The 15,713-nt window shown below is 38.6% G+C and overlaps 1 protein-coding gene across 7 annotated transcripts in view; it reads left to right on the forward strand.

The window, feature by feature from the left end:
- The window catches only part of HPS3 (HPS3 biogenesis of lysosomal organelles complex 2 subunit 1), a 43,445-nt gene that overhangs the window by 15,458 nt on the left and 12,274 nt on the right, over positions 1-15,713 (forward strand). For 6 of the 7 annotated variants that reach the window (XR_002005303.4, XR_008678635.2, XR_008678634.2 and 3 more), the window contains exons 5-11: positions 360-552; positions 5,591-5,672; positions 8,494-8,648; positions 10,103-10,211; positions 12,354-12,535; positions 13,670-13,850; positions 15,057-15,290. Coding sequence is in view for 3 of the 7 variants with exons in the window: in XM_019023904.4 (XP_018879449.3) it covers positions 360-552; positions 5,591-5,672; positions 8,494-8,648; positions 10,103-10,211; positions 12,354-12,535; positions 13,670-13,850; positions 15,057-15,290 (1,136 nt within the window). In the remaining 4 variants the exon portion in view is untranslated. The remainder of the gene's footprint in view (positions 1-359; positions 553-5,590; positions 5,673-8,493; positions 8,649-10,102; positions 10,212-12,353; positions 12,536-13,669; positions 13,851-15,056; positions 15,291-15,713) is intronic. The other variant, XM_055383613.2, reaches the window with a different exon arrangement.

Genomic DNA, 15,713 nt, shown 5'->3' on the forward strand with positions numbered 1-15,713 from the left:
TATTTCTATCAACATTGCTGGTCTATACTCAGGCTTGCTCAGATTATTTATTATTCTTTTTATTATTTTGAAGCACAGGTAGTGTTGAGCTCTGCCAGTGGACTCTTTTTGTGATGTTAACAGCCATTGATGATCATTACTCAGATCTGTTAATTTAGTAGGGGTTGTACAATGCCGATATTCTAATTATATTACTCTTTTTTTATTTCTTACCAACATTCTTCTATAAAGAGCAACTTCCCCTTTGCAACTCTTTGGTTACCCGCTGATACAGTTTGCATAGCAAAGTCAATATATGATTATTTCCCCCTTTATTTACTGGTTTCATGGTGTTTTATTTCTTTCATTTTTGCATGCAGGTTCTCTTACGTCTGATGGAAAAAATTTGTCTCAGGAAAAAGAATTGCTGAGTCTCTTTTGCTTTTTCTCCTTACCTCATGTGGGCTATCTCTACATGGTTGTCAAATCTGTTGAATTGATGTCAGTCTACCAGTATCCTGAAAAGTCTCAGCAGGCAGTACTCACGCCACAATTTTTGCACGTCATTACAAGGTACTGTTAGAGGGTCACTTGCTGGCCTGTGAGTCACTTATTTGTTTGTAAATTTTTGAGGTACTGCCTAAATCTGTGAGAACTGTGTGAACTAGCATAGAGTACTACAAATGCATGAGTTACATGTCATTGTAAGTCTGTCTTTTGATAACCCATACCTGCCTTTTCAATGTCAAAGATTTAGACTCTGGTTTTGTCTTTGTTTGTTTCCCTAGACTGGGTAGGGGTCCCTGTAAGGAAGTATGAGGTTCTTCATAAAGGAAGACTTTCATAGGGAGTTTTAATGAAAAGTCAATGCAGCCAGTCAGAGCATCTCTTTAAGTTTCTTTTTAGATTTCCTAAATTTTTTTTCTCACTGCTACCATATTTTTCTAGTATAAATTGAGTTATTTATAATAGTTTAGAACTGTGAAGGGGCCAGAGAGATGATCTGATTCTCTCCCTGATTGGCACAGATAGGGAAGTAGTTACAGAGAGGTTAGAATTGGCCAAAGTCATGTGCTAATTGGTGGCAGATGTGTTGAGTTGCCTTCCCCTATTATGCTGGCATGTAAACTGGGTTCACAAGCAGTAGCTTGATTTCATTTCCTTTTAATCTCAGCAGCATATGATGGTTTTGGTTCTATTTCCTGTTTTTTGAGCTTAGATTATGTTCAGGGCACTTCCTTGTGCCCTCTGACCATGCAACTGTGAATAAGATACACCAACCACTTTCTAAAGCAACAATAGAAGATTAGAGAGACAGACAAGAGTCACAGACACTAGGAGATTTGCGAAAAATGTCTTAAGACCTCATGAAAGTGCCATTGACATTGGGAGGAGGGAGGTTACTTCTGGCTAAGTTGTATGGGGAAGTTGTGGATAGCTGATTGTGTTTGAAGTGAAGCATGAAAGCTAGCTAGAATTTTGGTAGATGAAGATTGAAAGAGATGTGCATTATAGATTGAAGGAAGACTATAAACAAAAACTGTATCAAGTTTTTAGGAACATCCAAAAATTAATTGCACAGGACAGAGATCCCCCCACCACTGAGTGGTAGTATCACAACCTCTAGCAGGTGCTGGAGATTCCAAACTGCATAGAACCAATCTGGAGATTCTGATATCCACTCTTAGTGGTTGCACTCCCTTCTCCACCTGATTTCTGGCTTAAGGAGAAATGCTGCTGATGGCAGTGTGTTTCTTAAGTGAACAATGTGGAGATAGCTACTCTTTCCAAAGTGTTGTGTAGTGATGTTCTTTCAGTATGAAGAAGCTGAAAAGTAGACTGGTGGTGAAAACAGTGCTTGAAAGAGAGCTCAAGGATTTGAAAATTAAACTAAGGACTTTTTTTTAAAGTTTTAACCAGAGAAAGTAATATGATCAGAACATTGCTTTAGGAAAATTAATGGTGGCTGTTGTGGAATATGAATTGAACATAGATAAATAAGCTATTGGAATAGTTCAGGCAAGGATATTAAGGGGCGGTATTCAGGCAGGGTAGTGTTAATGAAAGGAGAAGGGAGGATGGATGGGAGAGGCTTCAGTGGGAAAGTTAAAAGACTTGTCTGATGGGATAATGGGGATGTAGGAGGCATGAAAAATCCCACCAAGGTTTTGCCTGCTTTTATGAAACAATGGAGGCTGGTGAAATGTGGGGCAAAAGAGATGTTTGGTTTAGACATTTGAGTTTGAGATGCTTATAGATTATCAAGACATAATGCTAAGTAGGCTTTTGGACACATAGAACTGTAGATTAGAGGAAAGCTTAGAAGTTTTACTACCACCAAAAAAAAAGTTGATTATTAAAGTAGTGAGAGTATGTAGATAGTGAAAAGTTATTAAAGAATTAAACTCTGGTGAAGGTCTTGCTCAGTAAGCAAGAGGAGAAAGACAAAGATTTTTAAGGATGCAGAAGAATCTAGGAAACTATACCATCTCAGAAACAATGGAAAAAGGGAAAAGGAAGGAATATACTAATTTCTGTCCCATCATATAGATGTAAAAGACTATCCATCTTTTTCCCATCTGATTGCATATACTTGAAGTACACTGAGAATTTAGTGAGTGGACCCACTAAATCTATTGCCCCATCTCATTTATAAGTTATGTACATATTTGGAGTGTAGAGTCCTGAAAGCATTATATTATGGATTTTAATGGACTTGTAATGCGTGGGTTTTGACTGCCTCCAGATAGGACATTTTTGAGCTTTTCTTATTATCAGCACTAAAGGAGACTGACATCATTAACTTCCCTGTGAAACCATTAGACATTAGAATAGCAGTTGTTTTATGTAAATTCAGATTCTTAATAAGAATCTCCACTCCTGTTTTTCAAATCAAATCGGAGTTTCTCTTTTGTCGCCCAGGCTGGAGTGCAATGGCGCAGTCTCAGCTCACTGCAACCGCTGCCTCCCAGGTTTAAGCAATTCTCCTGCCTCAGCCTCCCAAGTCGCTGGGATTATAGGCACCTGCCGCCATGCCCGACTAATTTTTTTGTGTTTTTAGTAGAGATGGGGTTTCACCATGTTGGCCAAGCTGGTCTCCAACTCCTAACCTCAGATGATCCACCTGCCACGGCCTCCCAAAGTGCTGGGATTACAGATGTGAGCTACTGCGCCCAGCCCATCTTTTTTATTTTACCCAATAGATAAATGTTTCAAAATCTCTTGTCCCATAAGGTGGTCTTGAAAAGTTTCTGGAAGATAGGTGTACGCCTAAAGAAAGCAATAGAGATTTTTTTAAGAAGCAAAGAACAAAATAAAATCATGTTAACTGCCAACTTTATAGAAACGTGTAAGTAGGAAAGCCCCCCATGAAATCCTATTCTCCCAGAGTTAAGCATATCAAGACTTTTTTTTTTTTTTTTTTTTTTGAGATAGAGTGTTGCTCTGTCGCCCAGGTTGGAGTGCAGTGGCGTGATCTCAGCTCACTGCAACCTCCACCTCCCTGGTTCAAGCAATTCCCCTGCCTCAGCCTCCTGAGTAGCTGGGGTTACAGGTGCCCGTCACCATGCCCGGCTAATTTTTTTGTATTTTTAGTAGAGGCGGGGTTTCACCATGTTGGCCAGACTGGTCTGGAACTCCTGACCTCAGGCAATTCGCCCACCTCAGCCTCCCAAAGTGCTGGGATTACAGGCATGAGCCACCATGCCCGGCCATTTTTTTTTTTTTTTTTTTTTTTTTTTTACAATGCATGTACTACTATGCCTTATTTATTACAGAAATTGATCATGCTCTGTCCACTGTTCAGCAGCTTGCTATTTTACATAGCAGCATATCTTGGACATCTTTCAATGCCAGCACATTTCAGTTTATTCTTTCTCTAGTATACATTTCTGCTTAGAATTCCAACAGTAGCGAATAGACTGGATTCCTATAAGTGGAGGTAAGTCAGGGAACCCTGCCTTTTTTTTTTTTTTTTTTTTTTTTGAGACAGAATCTCACTCTGTCACCCAGGCTGGAGTGCAGTGGCACGATCTTGGCTCACTGCAAGCTCCGCCTCCCGGGTTCATGCCATTCTCCTGCCTCAGCCTCCCGAGTAGCTGAGACTACAGGCGCCCACCACCACACCCAGCTAATTTTTTTTTTTTTTTTGTATTTTTAGTAGAGATGGGGTTTCACCGTGTTAGCCAGGGTGGTCTCGATCTCCTGACCTCATGATCCGCCTGTCTCGGCCTCGCAAAATGCTGGGATTACAGGCTTGAGCCACCAAGCCCGGCCAAAACCCTGCCTTTTTATCTCTAGAATCTAAAGGTTATTTGTTTTTGCGGTCATAGCTATTCTCATCTGTCCTTCCGGTCCCACTGCAGGTGCTTTTTTGCTTCCCTCTGTCTCAGTTTACTTCCCAAGGTTGCTAACTCTACTCCAGATTTGTAAGTGGTAGTGCTACTGTCCTAGTTATTGTCAGGACTCCAGAGGTCATTTCCTAGAACGTTGCAGAGATAGACAGAGATGGCTGAGGCTGAAGTGGAAGCACCAGCAGATGGAGAGAGGCCTGACTACCTCTTAAATTGTGCTAAGTCTCCTAACTGAAAATATCAGAATGCCTTTTTTTATGAGGATATTTTTTTAATTTAATATTACTGTTAGGTTTGCTTTAGTCCTTTTTTTTTATTTTAAAGAGTTCGTTTTTACTTCTCCCACTTTCTAGTTTTTTTAAAAAGGGAGGGAGAAGGAAGGAATAAAAATATCAATTTCTGTCCCGTCACATAATGGAACAGAAATATACATCATTGTGTAGCAATTTCTAAGTTAATTAACTGTTTTTAATGTCAATATTCGAGGGTTGACCTAGATAACAACAACAGATGACAACCAGGCATCTATTGTGCACTTACTGTGGAGTCCCTAGGTCCTTTTTGTATGCAGAAGCAGCCTGGAGTTGTGGAAAGAGGTAGAGGAGTGTGAGGGGTCAGGAGACCTGGGATCTAATTGGCTCTACTCTCCAGAGAGGCAGTGGACCAGTCATGAACCTTTCATGCCCCAATCTTTAAAACAAGCTGCTGGACTAGGTAATTCTGAAGATGCCTTCAGATGGTCTCTCATTTTCAATTTGACCATTGGATTTGAGTTTGCATAGTCTGTGTTGTCCAGCATAATCCAGGATGGATTTCATCATGAGGTGGTTGAGGAAGAACAACAGTTAAGAAATGGATTTTAATCTTGGTTTTGATAGACACCCATCTGTACCTTGGGCAGGTACTGGGGGCATCATTTGTCTGTAAAATGAAGATACTGACCCAGATCCATGGTTCCTAACTAGGGATGCACATCAGAGTCACATATGGAGTTTTGCAGAAATATACACGTCCAGATTCAGCCCCTAGAGATTGCGATTCACTAGGGGTGTTATGGGGACCAGTTGTATATTTTTAAAAACACACCACAGGGATTCTGAGGCATTCCTCTTATTGAGAAGCAGTTTAGCTTGGCAATATTTGACAGATACTTGACTGTCACCCCTGCCATTGCCCTGTTTGCCTGTGAAACCCTCCCTGCTGTGGGTGTGTTGGTTCTTGGCCTCACTTTGCTCAGCAGCCTGTGTCTTCCTCCTCAGTAACAACCTGCAGTGTTTCACTGTGCGGTGCAGTGCAGCGGCAGCTCGTGAAGAGGACCCGTACATGGACACCACCCTGAAGGTAAGAACTGGCTTATGAAGATAGTGAAACCTTAAGATCACAAAGGAGCACATGAATACTCGTAGATTTGCTCTCAGACCTAAGCTAGGCAAGAACAAAAGAGCTTAAGGTTGTCTAATGTATTGAATTAGAACTTTTGGATGTAAAATAGTGAGGATTTTGTGATTCATGGCTTAGTTGACAGTTTTTAAGATTGTTTTGCAAACATTTCACTCCAAATTGATTTAGTGCATAGTTTTTAAAGTTTGGTAAAGAATATAAAAAGTGTGAACTGAGAGCAGTTCACAACTACTGTATGCTACAATTTTATTTTTTATTTTTTTAATTTTAACTTTTAATTTTTTCGAAGCAGGGTCTTGCTCTGTCACCCAGGCTGGAGGGCAGTGGCAAAGTCATAGATCACTGCAGCCTCGAACTACTGGACTCAAGTGATCCTGCCACCTCAGCCCCTCAAGTAGCTGGGACTACAGGTGTGCACCACCATGCCCTGCTGATTCTTTTTGTATTATTATTATTATTATTATTATTATTTTTTTTTTTTTTTTTTTTTTTTTGCAGAGACAGGTTTTGCCGTGTCGCCCAGGCTGGTCTTGAACTTGGCTGGGCCCAAGCGATCTGCCTGCCTCAGCCTCCCAAAATGGTGGGATTACAGGCATGGACCACCATGCCTGGCCCAATTGTATTTTACTAAATGGAAATACTGGTGGCAGTTTTACAGAGCTGTTAACAAAACAGTCCAGAAATCAATATACTTAAGAGCACAAAATTGAATACAATGCATTAAAATGATTTATTTATACTATTATCAGCTATGCCTGTAATTCTGTATTTTATAAGCCTTTGATAACCTTCTGTACTTAATCTAAGAGTTAATGGTTATGGTAGATCAATAATCTCATTTTTAGTGAGAAGTAAAGTGCTTGGTTTCTAAAAAAAAAAAAAAAAGCCTCTTGACCACAGAATAAATGTAGGCATTATTATGTTGAGATTCGGTGTTTTCTGACTTTGAATTTCTGTTCTCAGAAATACCCTGATCATTTACATTATATTGATCTATGTTGTTTTACTTCTGAAGTATAAGCTATTTGAATTGGATATTTGTTAGGAATATACATGCTGCAAGAAGCTCCCAAATTATCATGCTCTGTGTTTCAAAAATTGGTTTATATCTGTCTGGAAACTGGAATACCTTTTTCCAGAAAGATAAGCCTTCAATAATGGTGGTTATCTTAACAAGCCAGCCCCGACTTAGTGCCTAATGTGTCTGAGATACTCTTTCACAGTCACTGTCACCCAAACTGTGTCATATGATAGTGTGTTATGGAAAGCATGGTCTCTGAGTTCCTAGTGACCCTTTTTAATGGCCTGCCTGTGGTTTTCTGTTGCTGACCAGGCTTACTGCCTGCTGTCAGCCTCTTGGGAAACCAGAACCACAGATTTCCTGTGCCTTTGTTTGTATAAGATACACACATGGTCTTTTTGAGAGATTACTTTAAAATCAGGGTTATTTCCTTTGTAAAAATAGAAAAGTAACAGATTAAAAAAATAAAACTTCCATTCTTTGTCCTCTTCTTTCCCCTCCTTGCGTTTTCAGACCTCAGAAAGACATAGGCTTATATAGGGGTGATGGTGTAATTTAAAGTACCTAATAGATTAAATAAGGATCAATGTACCTTTGGAAAAAAATAATTCCATGTATTTTCAGAGTCTTATAAAAGGCAGAATGAAGGAACAAGGAAGAGACAAAGGGGAGGGATAAGGAGAGGTGGGCATCTGGTGGAGGTATGCTGCCCTTGAGGCCAGTGGAGGTAGGAGGGGGAAGGCATAATCACACCTCACGGTTCCTCCTTTCCTGGGACTCCACCAGTTCTGAAGCCCTAGGTGCCAGTTAAACAAGCACACGTTTAGCCCACCTGCTGACTCAGGCTTTGGAGCTGTGATGTCTGAAAAAAGTTTCACAACCTCAAGAATCTGGTTGAAAGTGCTTGTGGTCTGTCTCCTTTTCCTCTGAGATTCTGACTCCTCAGCACTAACCAAGCCACCTTAACTATTTTTACATGGAGGTAACAATGAAGATGACCTCAGAATCAAAACAGCATGCATGGACAAGAAGGCAGGGTCCTGGCAGCATCATTTTGTGAGCTCCCAGAATAGAGCTCTTCCATTAGTTTTCTTATTCATTCTACTTGAATTAATGGTCCTTTACAAGAGCAAAAGGCTGGCTCCTCTAGTTTACCTGACATGTCCCAGCCTGTCAGCCATTCCAGGCACTATTCGTACCTAACAGACTAACAGTCAGGGGCCATCGGAACATACAAGCATTTCTTTCACACACACATCCGCAAAGAAACCATTTTATGTACTCTACAAGCAGTAGAATGTCCTTTCATAGTGTCTGGTTTTTCCTAAAAACCCCATTTGGGCGTACCTCCAACCATCCTGCTAGTAGTGGGGGTTTCCCTGGGTGGCAGAGTACCAGCTTCATCTCCTGGAGATATCTGTGGAGCCACTCTGTGGGGCACACACACAAGTTCCTGCAGCTGTGGGACCCTCTTTCCGCATTTATTCAATCAATCAATAACTGAGTTTGTTGGCTGAGTAGCTCTATGGAATACACTATTGGTTACATAGGTTTAGATAACCTCTTCTGTTAAGAATAGGAATTTGGGTTGGTTTTTTGTTTGTTTGTTTGTTTTTTGGTGGTGGTGGGTATGGGATGGTGGCAGCAGAAGAGATTTGATCAAATAAACTGACTGATTTTTGAAGATTGAAGTGCATGTACCTTTATTTCTTGCTTAAATATGTGATTTTCCTTTAATAGGCTTGCCCACCTGTCAGTATGGATGTCTGCGCTTTAAGAATACAGCTTTTCATAGGCTTGAAAGCCATCTGTCACTTTAAAAACCACATCATACTTTTGACTAAAGCAGAACCTGAAGCCATTCCAGAGAGAAGACAGTCACCCAAGAGGCTTCTGTAAGCATCCCCTTGCCCCAGGCATTCCTGCCAGTTTCTGGAATGAGTTGTAACTGGTATATTTCGTGTTTATCTTTTTTCAAATCATAACTTGGAATGATCAGATGGCTTTTTTATGGTGGTCTTTTTCCAGAGAAAGAAAAGAAGGTTCTAACAATCTCTGTAATACACTTTATAACTGACCTGGAAACTTTTAGGAGAAAATGGATTATAAAATAGTTTCAGTAAAAATCAAAGGTGTTTTAGATTAGTTAAAGGACATGCTTTTCTGTGTAATTAATGGGAAAGACTGAGCCTATAATGCTAATTGAAACTACAAGACTTTTTACTGTCTTTGTTCTTTGACCCTTTCAGTTGTTACATTTTTATCTAAAATTATTTTCTGATATTATGAAAGAAATTAATAATGTATGTCTTACCTTAAAGCACATTTATGATCTATAGGTATGTGCTCATCTGAAAATAAAGTTGTATTTTGATAACATTCATCTCTTGTTATTTATTAGGTTTCTGCTTTCCCATTGTTTAGAATAGAATGCTTAATTCCAGACTAGTTATGCTTCTATTTGATGTTTTCCTACTTAGTGGTAGAGAATGCAATCTAATTTCTCTAAGGAAAATTTAATCAAGAAAGAAATCTCTTCAGGGAGTGAAGCATATAGTGTATTTCATATCAAACATAGGTTATTTTTAACATAGATTTTTACTTTTTCAAATTGTTAGTGGCTGTGCTTTGTTGCATCAACAGGAATCAGAGGTTGACTTTGGTAACTGATCACTTTGAGTGTACACAGAGTGGTCTGGGGCTGACTGATCCTAAAAGCTTTCTGGCAAGAGGAAAAGCAGTTTGTAGTCTTGCACATTTGACATTCTAATAGTATAATTTTTTAAATGATCTTTTAAAAATTCCAATTCATTTGAAAATTCATTTGATAAACAATTTTAAAAGATTGTACACTAAAGAAAATGTATCACATAGTGAAAGCAAGAGATAAGATAGTGCTTTAAGCAGACTTAACAGTTTTATGTGTCTTCATCATATTCTCAGCAGCCATGATGTTGCTTCTGCTTAGATTTGTGGCTCAGGGCATGCTAGACTCATGAAAGTCAAATGCAGAAAAGAGCCTGGGTATAGGGACTTCCGCAGTCAAGGATCTTTTCCTCTTGATGGGACTTGCCTGTTCTTTGAACTTACTGCTCATTTGAGAATACTTGCAGAGTGAATTGGAAGCAGTTGGTTTATCATTACGTGAAAATTACAGAATATTAAATGCAGTTAGCCTATGTAGTATTGTGAACTAATATTCCATAGAAATAGCGTGTACAGTTAATCACTGAGGAAAATAGTAAATGAAAATGATTTTATAGTTATTTTATATCCAATATTTACCATTTACAACTACCATTTATTAATAATGTCATTTTAAAATTCTTGTCCTTTGTTTTGCTTTTAGTTCGAGAAAAGATACCAGTGTTAAAATCAAAATACCTCCTGTAGCTGAGGCTGGGTGGAATTTGTATATTGTGAATACGATCTCACCAGTGCAACTGTACAAAGAGATGGTACTCTTTTCAAACTTCTGATTCTTGTTTGTAGATATTTAGAGTGAAATTAATGATCAGAAATTGACTCTAATTATCATACATTCAGGATGCTACAGCCATTCAGCTTCCTGGCTCTGTCTGACAGTGGAATGTGTATCTCTCTCTGCCTCCTCATTGTTACAGCTTCTGACATCCGAGGAACCAGTAGAAATTCCCTTCACTAGCATAAGACTCCCTTATTCATACCCACTCTCCTAAGAAGATCGATTGGCCAATCTGAACATAGTCTTTGACCTTAATTTGAACTCTAGCAAAGATAGCTAAGAAATGGAGCAAATAAATAAATAAATAAATAAATAAATAAATCTAGGATTATGTATCCCTGTCCCACTCTTCTTATTTAGAAATGTTAGCAGATTGTCCCAGGGCACCACAGCTACTGCAGCATTGCCCTGGAGGGGAGGGACCCAGAGGGAGCATCCTTACTGATCTAAGAGTGACAGCTTCCTACTCATCCCTGGCAATTATTTTAACTCTTTATTTTGAAACAATTTCAAACTTACAGAAAAGTTGCAAGAATAAGTATATTCTTCCCAACCCTTTGGGAGGCTGAGGCAGGTGGGTTGCTTGAGGCCAGGAGTTCGAGACTAGCCTGGGTAACATAGTGAGATCCCATCTGTACCAAAAATAAAAAAATTAGCCAGTTGTGGTGGCACATACCTGTAGTCCTAGCTACTTGGGAAGCTAAGATGGGAAGATCACTTGAGCCCAGGAGTTCAAGGCCACAATGAGCTATGGTCGTACCACTGCACTCCAGCTTGGGTGACACAGCAAGACCCTTACTCTTTTGACTCTTTTTTAAAAAAGAAGAATATTCTATATATTCCCATTCCCCACACAGATTTCTCCACAGTCAACATTTTACCCTATTTGCTTCTCTCTCTCTTTTATGCACTCTGTGCTTTCTGTGCACACAGATATACATACACTGTTTTCTGATTCTTCTTCGGGAGGTAAACTGCATACATCAGTCTTTTGCCCCTAAGTACTTCAGCGTATATTTTCTAAGAATAAGGATACTCTCTTGCATACCAGAATACAGTAGTATGCTTTAATAAATTTAACATTGACACAGTGCTTTATCTGGTTTATGGTTCATAGTCTAATTTTGTCAACTGACCCAATGGCTTGATAGCATTTCCCCTTCTCCAGTTCAAGACCCAGTCTAGGATCAGGTAGTGTGTTTAACTATGATGTCTCTTTAGCCTCCTTTGAATCTGGAATATTTCTACAGCCTTTCATTATATTTTATGACATAAGCATTTTTGAAAAATATAATTTTCCCCTCTACTTTTTTTTTGAGAGTATTCCTTATTTAGGGTTTGCTTTTTTTTTTTAATGGTTAGATTCAGATTATGCATTTTCAGCCAGAATATTGCATAGGTGATTTTTGTGTTAAGGGTATCACATCTGGAGGCACATGCTGTTCATCTACCCCTCTTTGGTGATGTTAATTTTTGGTCATCAGGTTAAGGTGTTGCCTGATTTGTCCCTGCCAATAATTTAATGCCAATTATTATATTAGCTGTGCCCTGTCTTTTCAGTCTTGCTTAATTGAAAGTCTTCATTTAGGTGATTTGACTGCTAGAGGCCGAATATATTGATTGAGTCAGATTAGCTAGTGATAATTTTTATGAGCCCTCTATGGGTTATGGAAATAGATGTAGTAGAGCCTAAACTTACCAATCAAAACTAAAATAAGGGAAGAATACTCAGTCTAAATTTGAGAAAGAATTAAATCACAATTTTTTTAAGTTTATTTCAAATATTAACATGTTCACTAGTCTTACTGAGATCAAATTGTTGCCAAGTTTACAGTATTATTAGTATTACAGTATTATTTGGACCTCTGTAATGATTAGAGCTGTTTAACAAGGTATTATTTATAATCATGTATGTATTAAACTGGCTCATAGATGGTGGGAAAAAAGCCCTACAGCTAAGCCCTTGTCAGAATGGTGAATAACCATTTTGTTTACTTTTAGGGTTTAATATGTCCAAATGTTAACTTTACTAACAAAATATATAAATGTTTTTAAGAACTTAGGAACTTTTGAGAGTCTCTCTTCAGCAACATTAGTGTTTGTCTTTTTTGTTTAGATAGACTATAGCAATACCTATAAGACTGTCAAAACCCAGAGCTGCATTCACCTTCTCAGTGAGGCTCATCTGTTAGTGCGAGCGGCCCTGATGGATGCCAGTCAGCTGGAACCTGGAGAGAAGGCAGAGCTTTTGGAAGCATTTAAGGAAAGCTGTGGGCACCTTGGGGACTGTTACAGCAGGTGGGTGACACCTCTTGGAACCTTGTTACAGAAGTCATCTTGAACTTTGGGTGCACTTGTTAGCTTTTCCATCTCTGGTAGTTACCTGATAAATGGGAAGGTGGTTCATTTATTCCCTTCTTCCACAAGCATTTGTTGAGCACATACTCTGTTAGGCACTGTGCTAGGCTTAAACATACAAAAATGAATGTGACCCATTTCCTGCTCTCAAGGAGTCACAGTTTAGAAGATGAGCAGTAAGTCTCAAGTTTGTGATTTTCCCACCATTTAACTTAGGACTTTGACATTTTTCTCAAGCTTTGAAAATCCCTGACATTAAAAACATATATTTTGTTAGTAAAGTTAACACTTGGACATATTAAACCCTAAAAGTAAACAAAGTGGTTGTTTTCCATTCTGACAAGGGCTTAGCGAAAGGGCTTTTTTCCCACCATCTATGAGCCAGTTTAATACATACATGATTATAAATACTACCTTGTTAAACAGCTCTAATCATTAGAGAGGTATGACTAGTTTATTGTCTGCTACCTTAAGGGAGAGCTGCCAGTTGGACAGTCTGTGATTTTGATCTTAGTAGTCAGTGCTTTTATGATGTCAGAAAGGGACACTGGTATGAATAATGTTTTTATTTTTGAGAGTAATGTTTACAAATTTTTTTGCATATGATTGTTTTCAGACTTACTTGATCCACATGAGTGGTTAAAAATTAATAAAACAGACTTTTCCTCCTATAAACACCATTATTTTAGAGTCCGATCATGAATATTAGAATTAACTTAAATTGTTGTTTTTGTTTCTATTATGAGCAGGCAAAAAGAAACTGCATTAATTAGAAGTTTGTAAGATAAAACTTAGGAGTTTGTTTCAGTTACTAATGGCAGTAGAAAAGCATTTTGGAATTTCTGTCTTCTGGAAAGCATGATATATTCTGTTATAGAATGTGTTAGATATCCAGGTTTAAAAATTCCAAATTTGACTAGGCATGGTGGCTTACACCTGGAATCCCAGCACTTTGGGAGGCTGAGGTAGGATAATCACTTGAGGTCAGGAGTTTGAAATCAGTCTGGGCAACATAGTGAGACCCCATCTTTAAAAAAGTGACAAATTTGAGGTTTTTCATTTCCTTCCCTTTAGGCTTGACTCCCAGCATTCTCATCTCACCTTGCCATACTATAAGATGTCTGGTTTGTCTATGGCTGAAGTTCTGGCCCGCACGGACTGGACAGTAGAGGATGGATTACAGAAATACGAGAGAGGATTAATCTTTTACATTAATCATTCACTTTATGAAAACCTGGATGAAGAATTAAATGAAGTGATTATAGTTTTCTGTTTTATATCTAATATTTTTAACATTTCATTTTAATGGTTTATTTTATGTAGTACTGTTTAGAAATCAGATTCCAAATATTTTTCTTCTTTGATACTCTTTTTCTAAAAAAGTAATGTGACCTTTTCTTCATTAATGAAGATAGAATTATAGCTTGGAAAAGAACTTATGGGTAATCTTCTCATACTTTCTCATTATACAGACAGGGACATGTGGTCTGTTGTAGTCTCAACACCTGCCCAGTGACAGTAGCATGTCCTCAGTAGAGCTACACAGAATGCGGGCCTTGCCTTCCATCTTCTCATCTGCAGTCCTTCCCGCAACCCTAATTGTCCCTTACTCCTTGTGTCCTAAACTTCACTTATAAAACTCTGACCTTAGGCCAGTGACCTAAAGACATTATTAAGGATTATTTTTAGGGCTGGGCACAGTGGCTAGTATCTGTAATTCCAACACTTTGGGAGGTTGAGGTGGGAGGATCACTTGAAGCCAGAAGTTTGAGACCAGCCTAGGCAATATAGCAAGATCCCATCTCTACAGAAAATTAAAAAATTAGCTAGGCTTGGTGGCATACACCTGTAGTTCCAGCTACTCAGGAGGCTGAGGCAGGAGGATTGCTTGAGCCCAGGAGTTTGAGGCTACAGTGAGCCACAATTACACCACTGCATTCCAGGCTGGGCAATACAGAAAAACCGTGTCTTAGAGAGAGAGAAAAAAGAAAAGATAACCCCTCATGTATTTTATACATAGTTGGATGTAAATATGCCACATTAGAAATTGTGGTATCAAATGTTTTAAGGTTTTGAAATGAAATTTTCTCATACAAATTACTTAATTGGGTATATTTTGAACTAAATAGTAGTTTTTATGATGGATTTTTATTGTCATTCAATCAAATGTTTATTTTCTTCTTCTGAAGTGTTAAAATTAGAAACGCTGGTCATAACCTGGTACATATTTTCATTGCTTTTTCTTCCTTATAATCAGCAAAGATCACTTCAGGTTATCATCTCAGGCCTCCCATGTATTAGTATCAGTTTTTGTCTTTTTAAAATTAAAACATAATACTATAATTTTATCTTACTTGGAATGTTTGTGTCTTGGCTTTTTGCACATATGTTTTGCTGATTTTGTTGCTTTCTTCTGGCTGACTGACCTTTTATTCCTTTTATTCCTTCGTGCTCACCAAAGAAATTAGCAGCAAAAGTGGTTCAGATGTTTTATGTGGCTGAGCCAAAGCAAGTGCCCCATATTCTCTGTAGTCCTTCTATGAAGAATATTAATCCTTTAACTGCCATGAGCTATCTAAGGAAGCTGGATACTTCTGGGTTTTCATCGATCTTAGTGACATTGACCAAGGCAGCAGTGGCTCTGAAAATGGGAGATCTTGACATGCACAGAAATGAAATGAAAAGCCATTCAGAGGTATGGAGCCCTGCCCGGTGCTAACAGAAAGCTGAAATAGGACCTGGTAATCCTGAAGTGTTTAGCTGTCTTCTGGCTTCTTTCTAGCTCATATATTCTTGGTTGTAATGGAAAACAGACAATATTAGAAACAAAGTGATCCAAATGGGACTTCAGATCTGGCAAATGAAAAATAAATAAGACTGATAAATGACAGCAGTGGATATCCAAAGACTTCAACTTAGTGTCAAGTGCGTTCAGAGCACTGGGCTTGGTACTAAAGAACAGGCTCTGCTCCGAGGGGACAATGTGATCTGGCATGAGGGATATGGTGTGTGCACTGGAAAAGCACAGAGTAATATGTATTTAAGAACAGCAAAGGGGATATTAGCCATGAGCTTTAGGAGTCTAGTAGTTGCAGAAATAGCCCCCGCTTGGGAAAAT

The sequence above is a fragment of the Gorilla gorilla genome, chromosome 2 (genome assembly GCF_029281585.2).
Source record: "Gorilla gorilla gorilla isolate KB3781 chromosome 2, NHGRI_mGorGor1-v2.1_pri, whole genome shotgun sequence".
Taxonomy (NCBI): domain Eukaryota; kingdom Metazoa; phylum Chordata; class Mammalia; order Primates; family Hominidae; genus Gorilla; species Gorilla gorilla.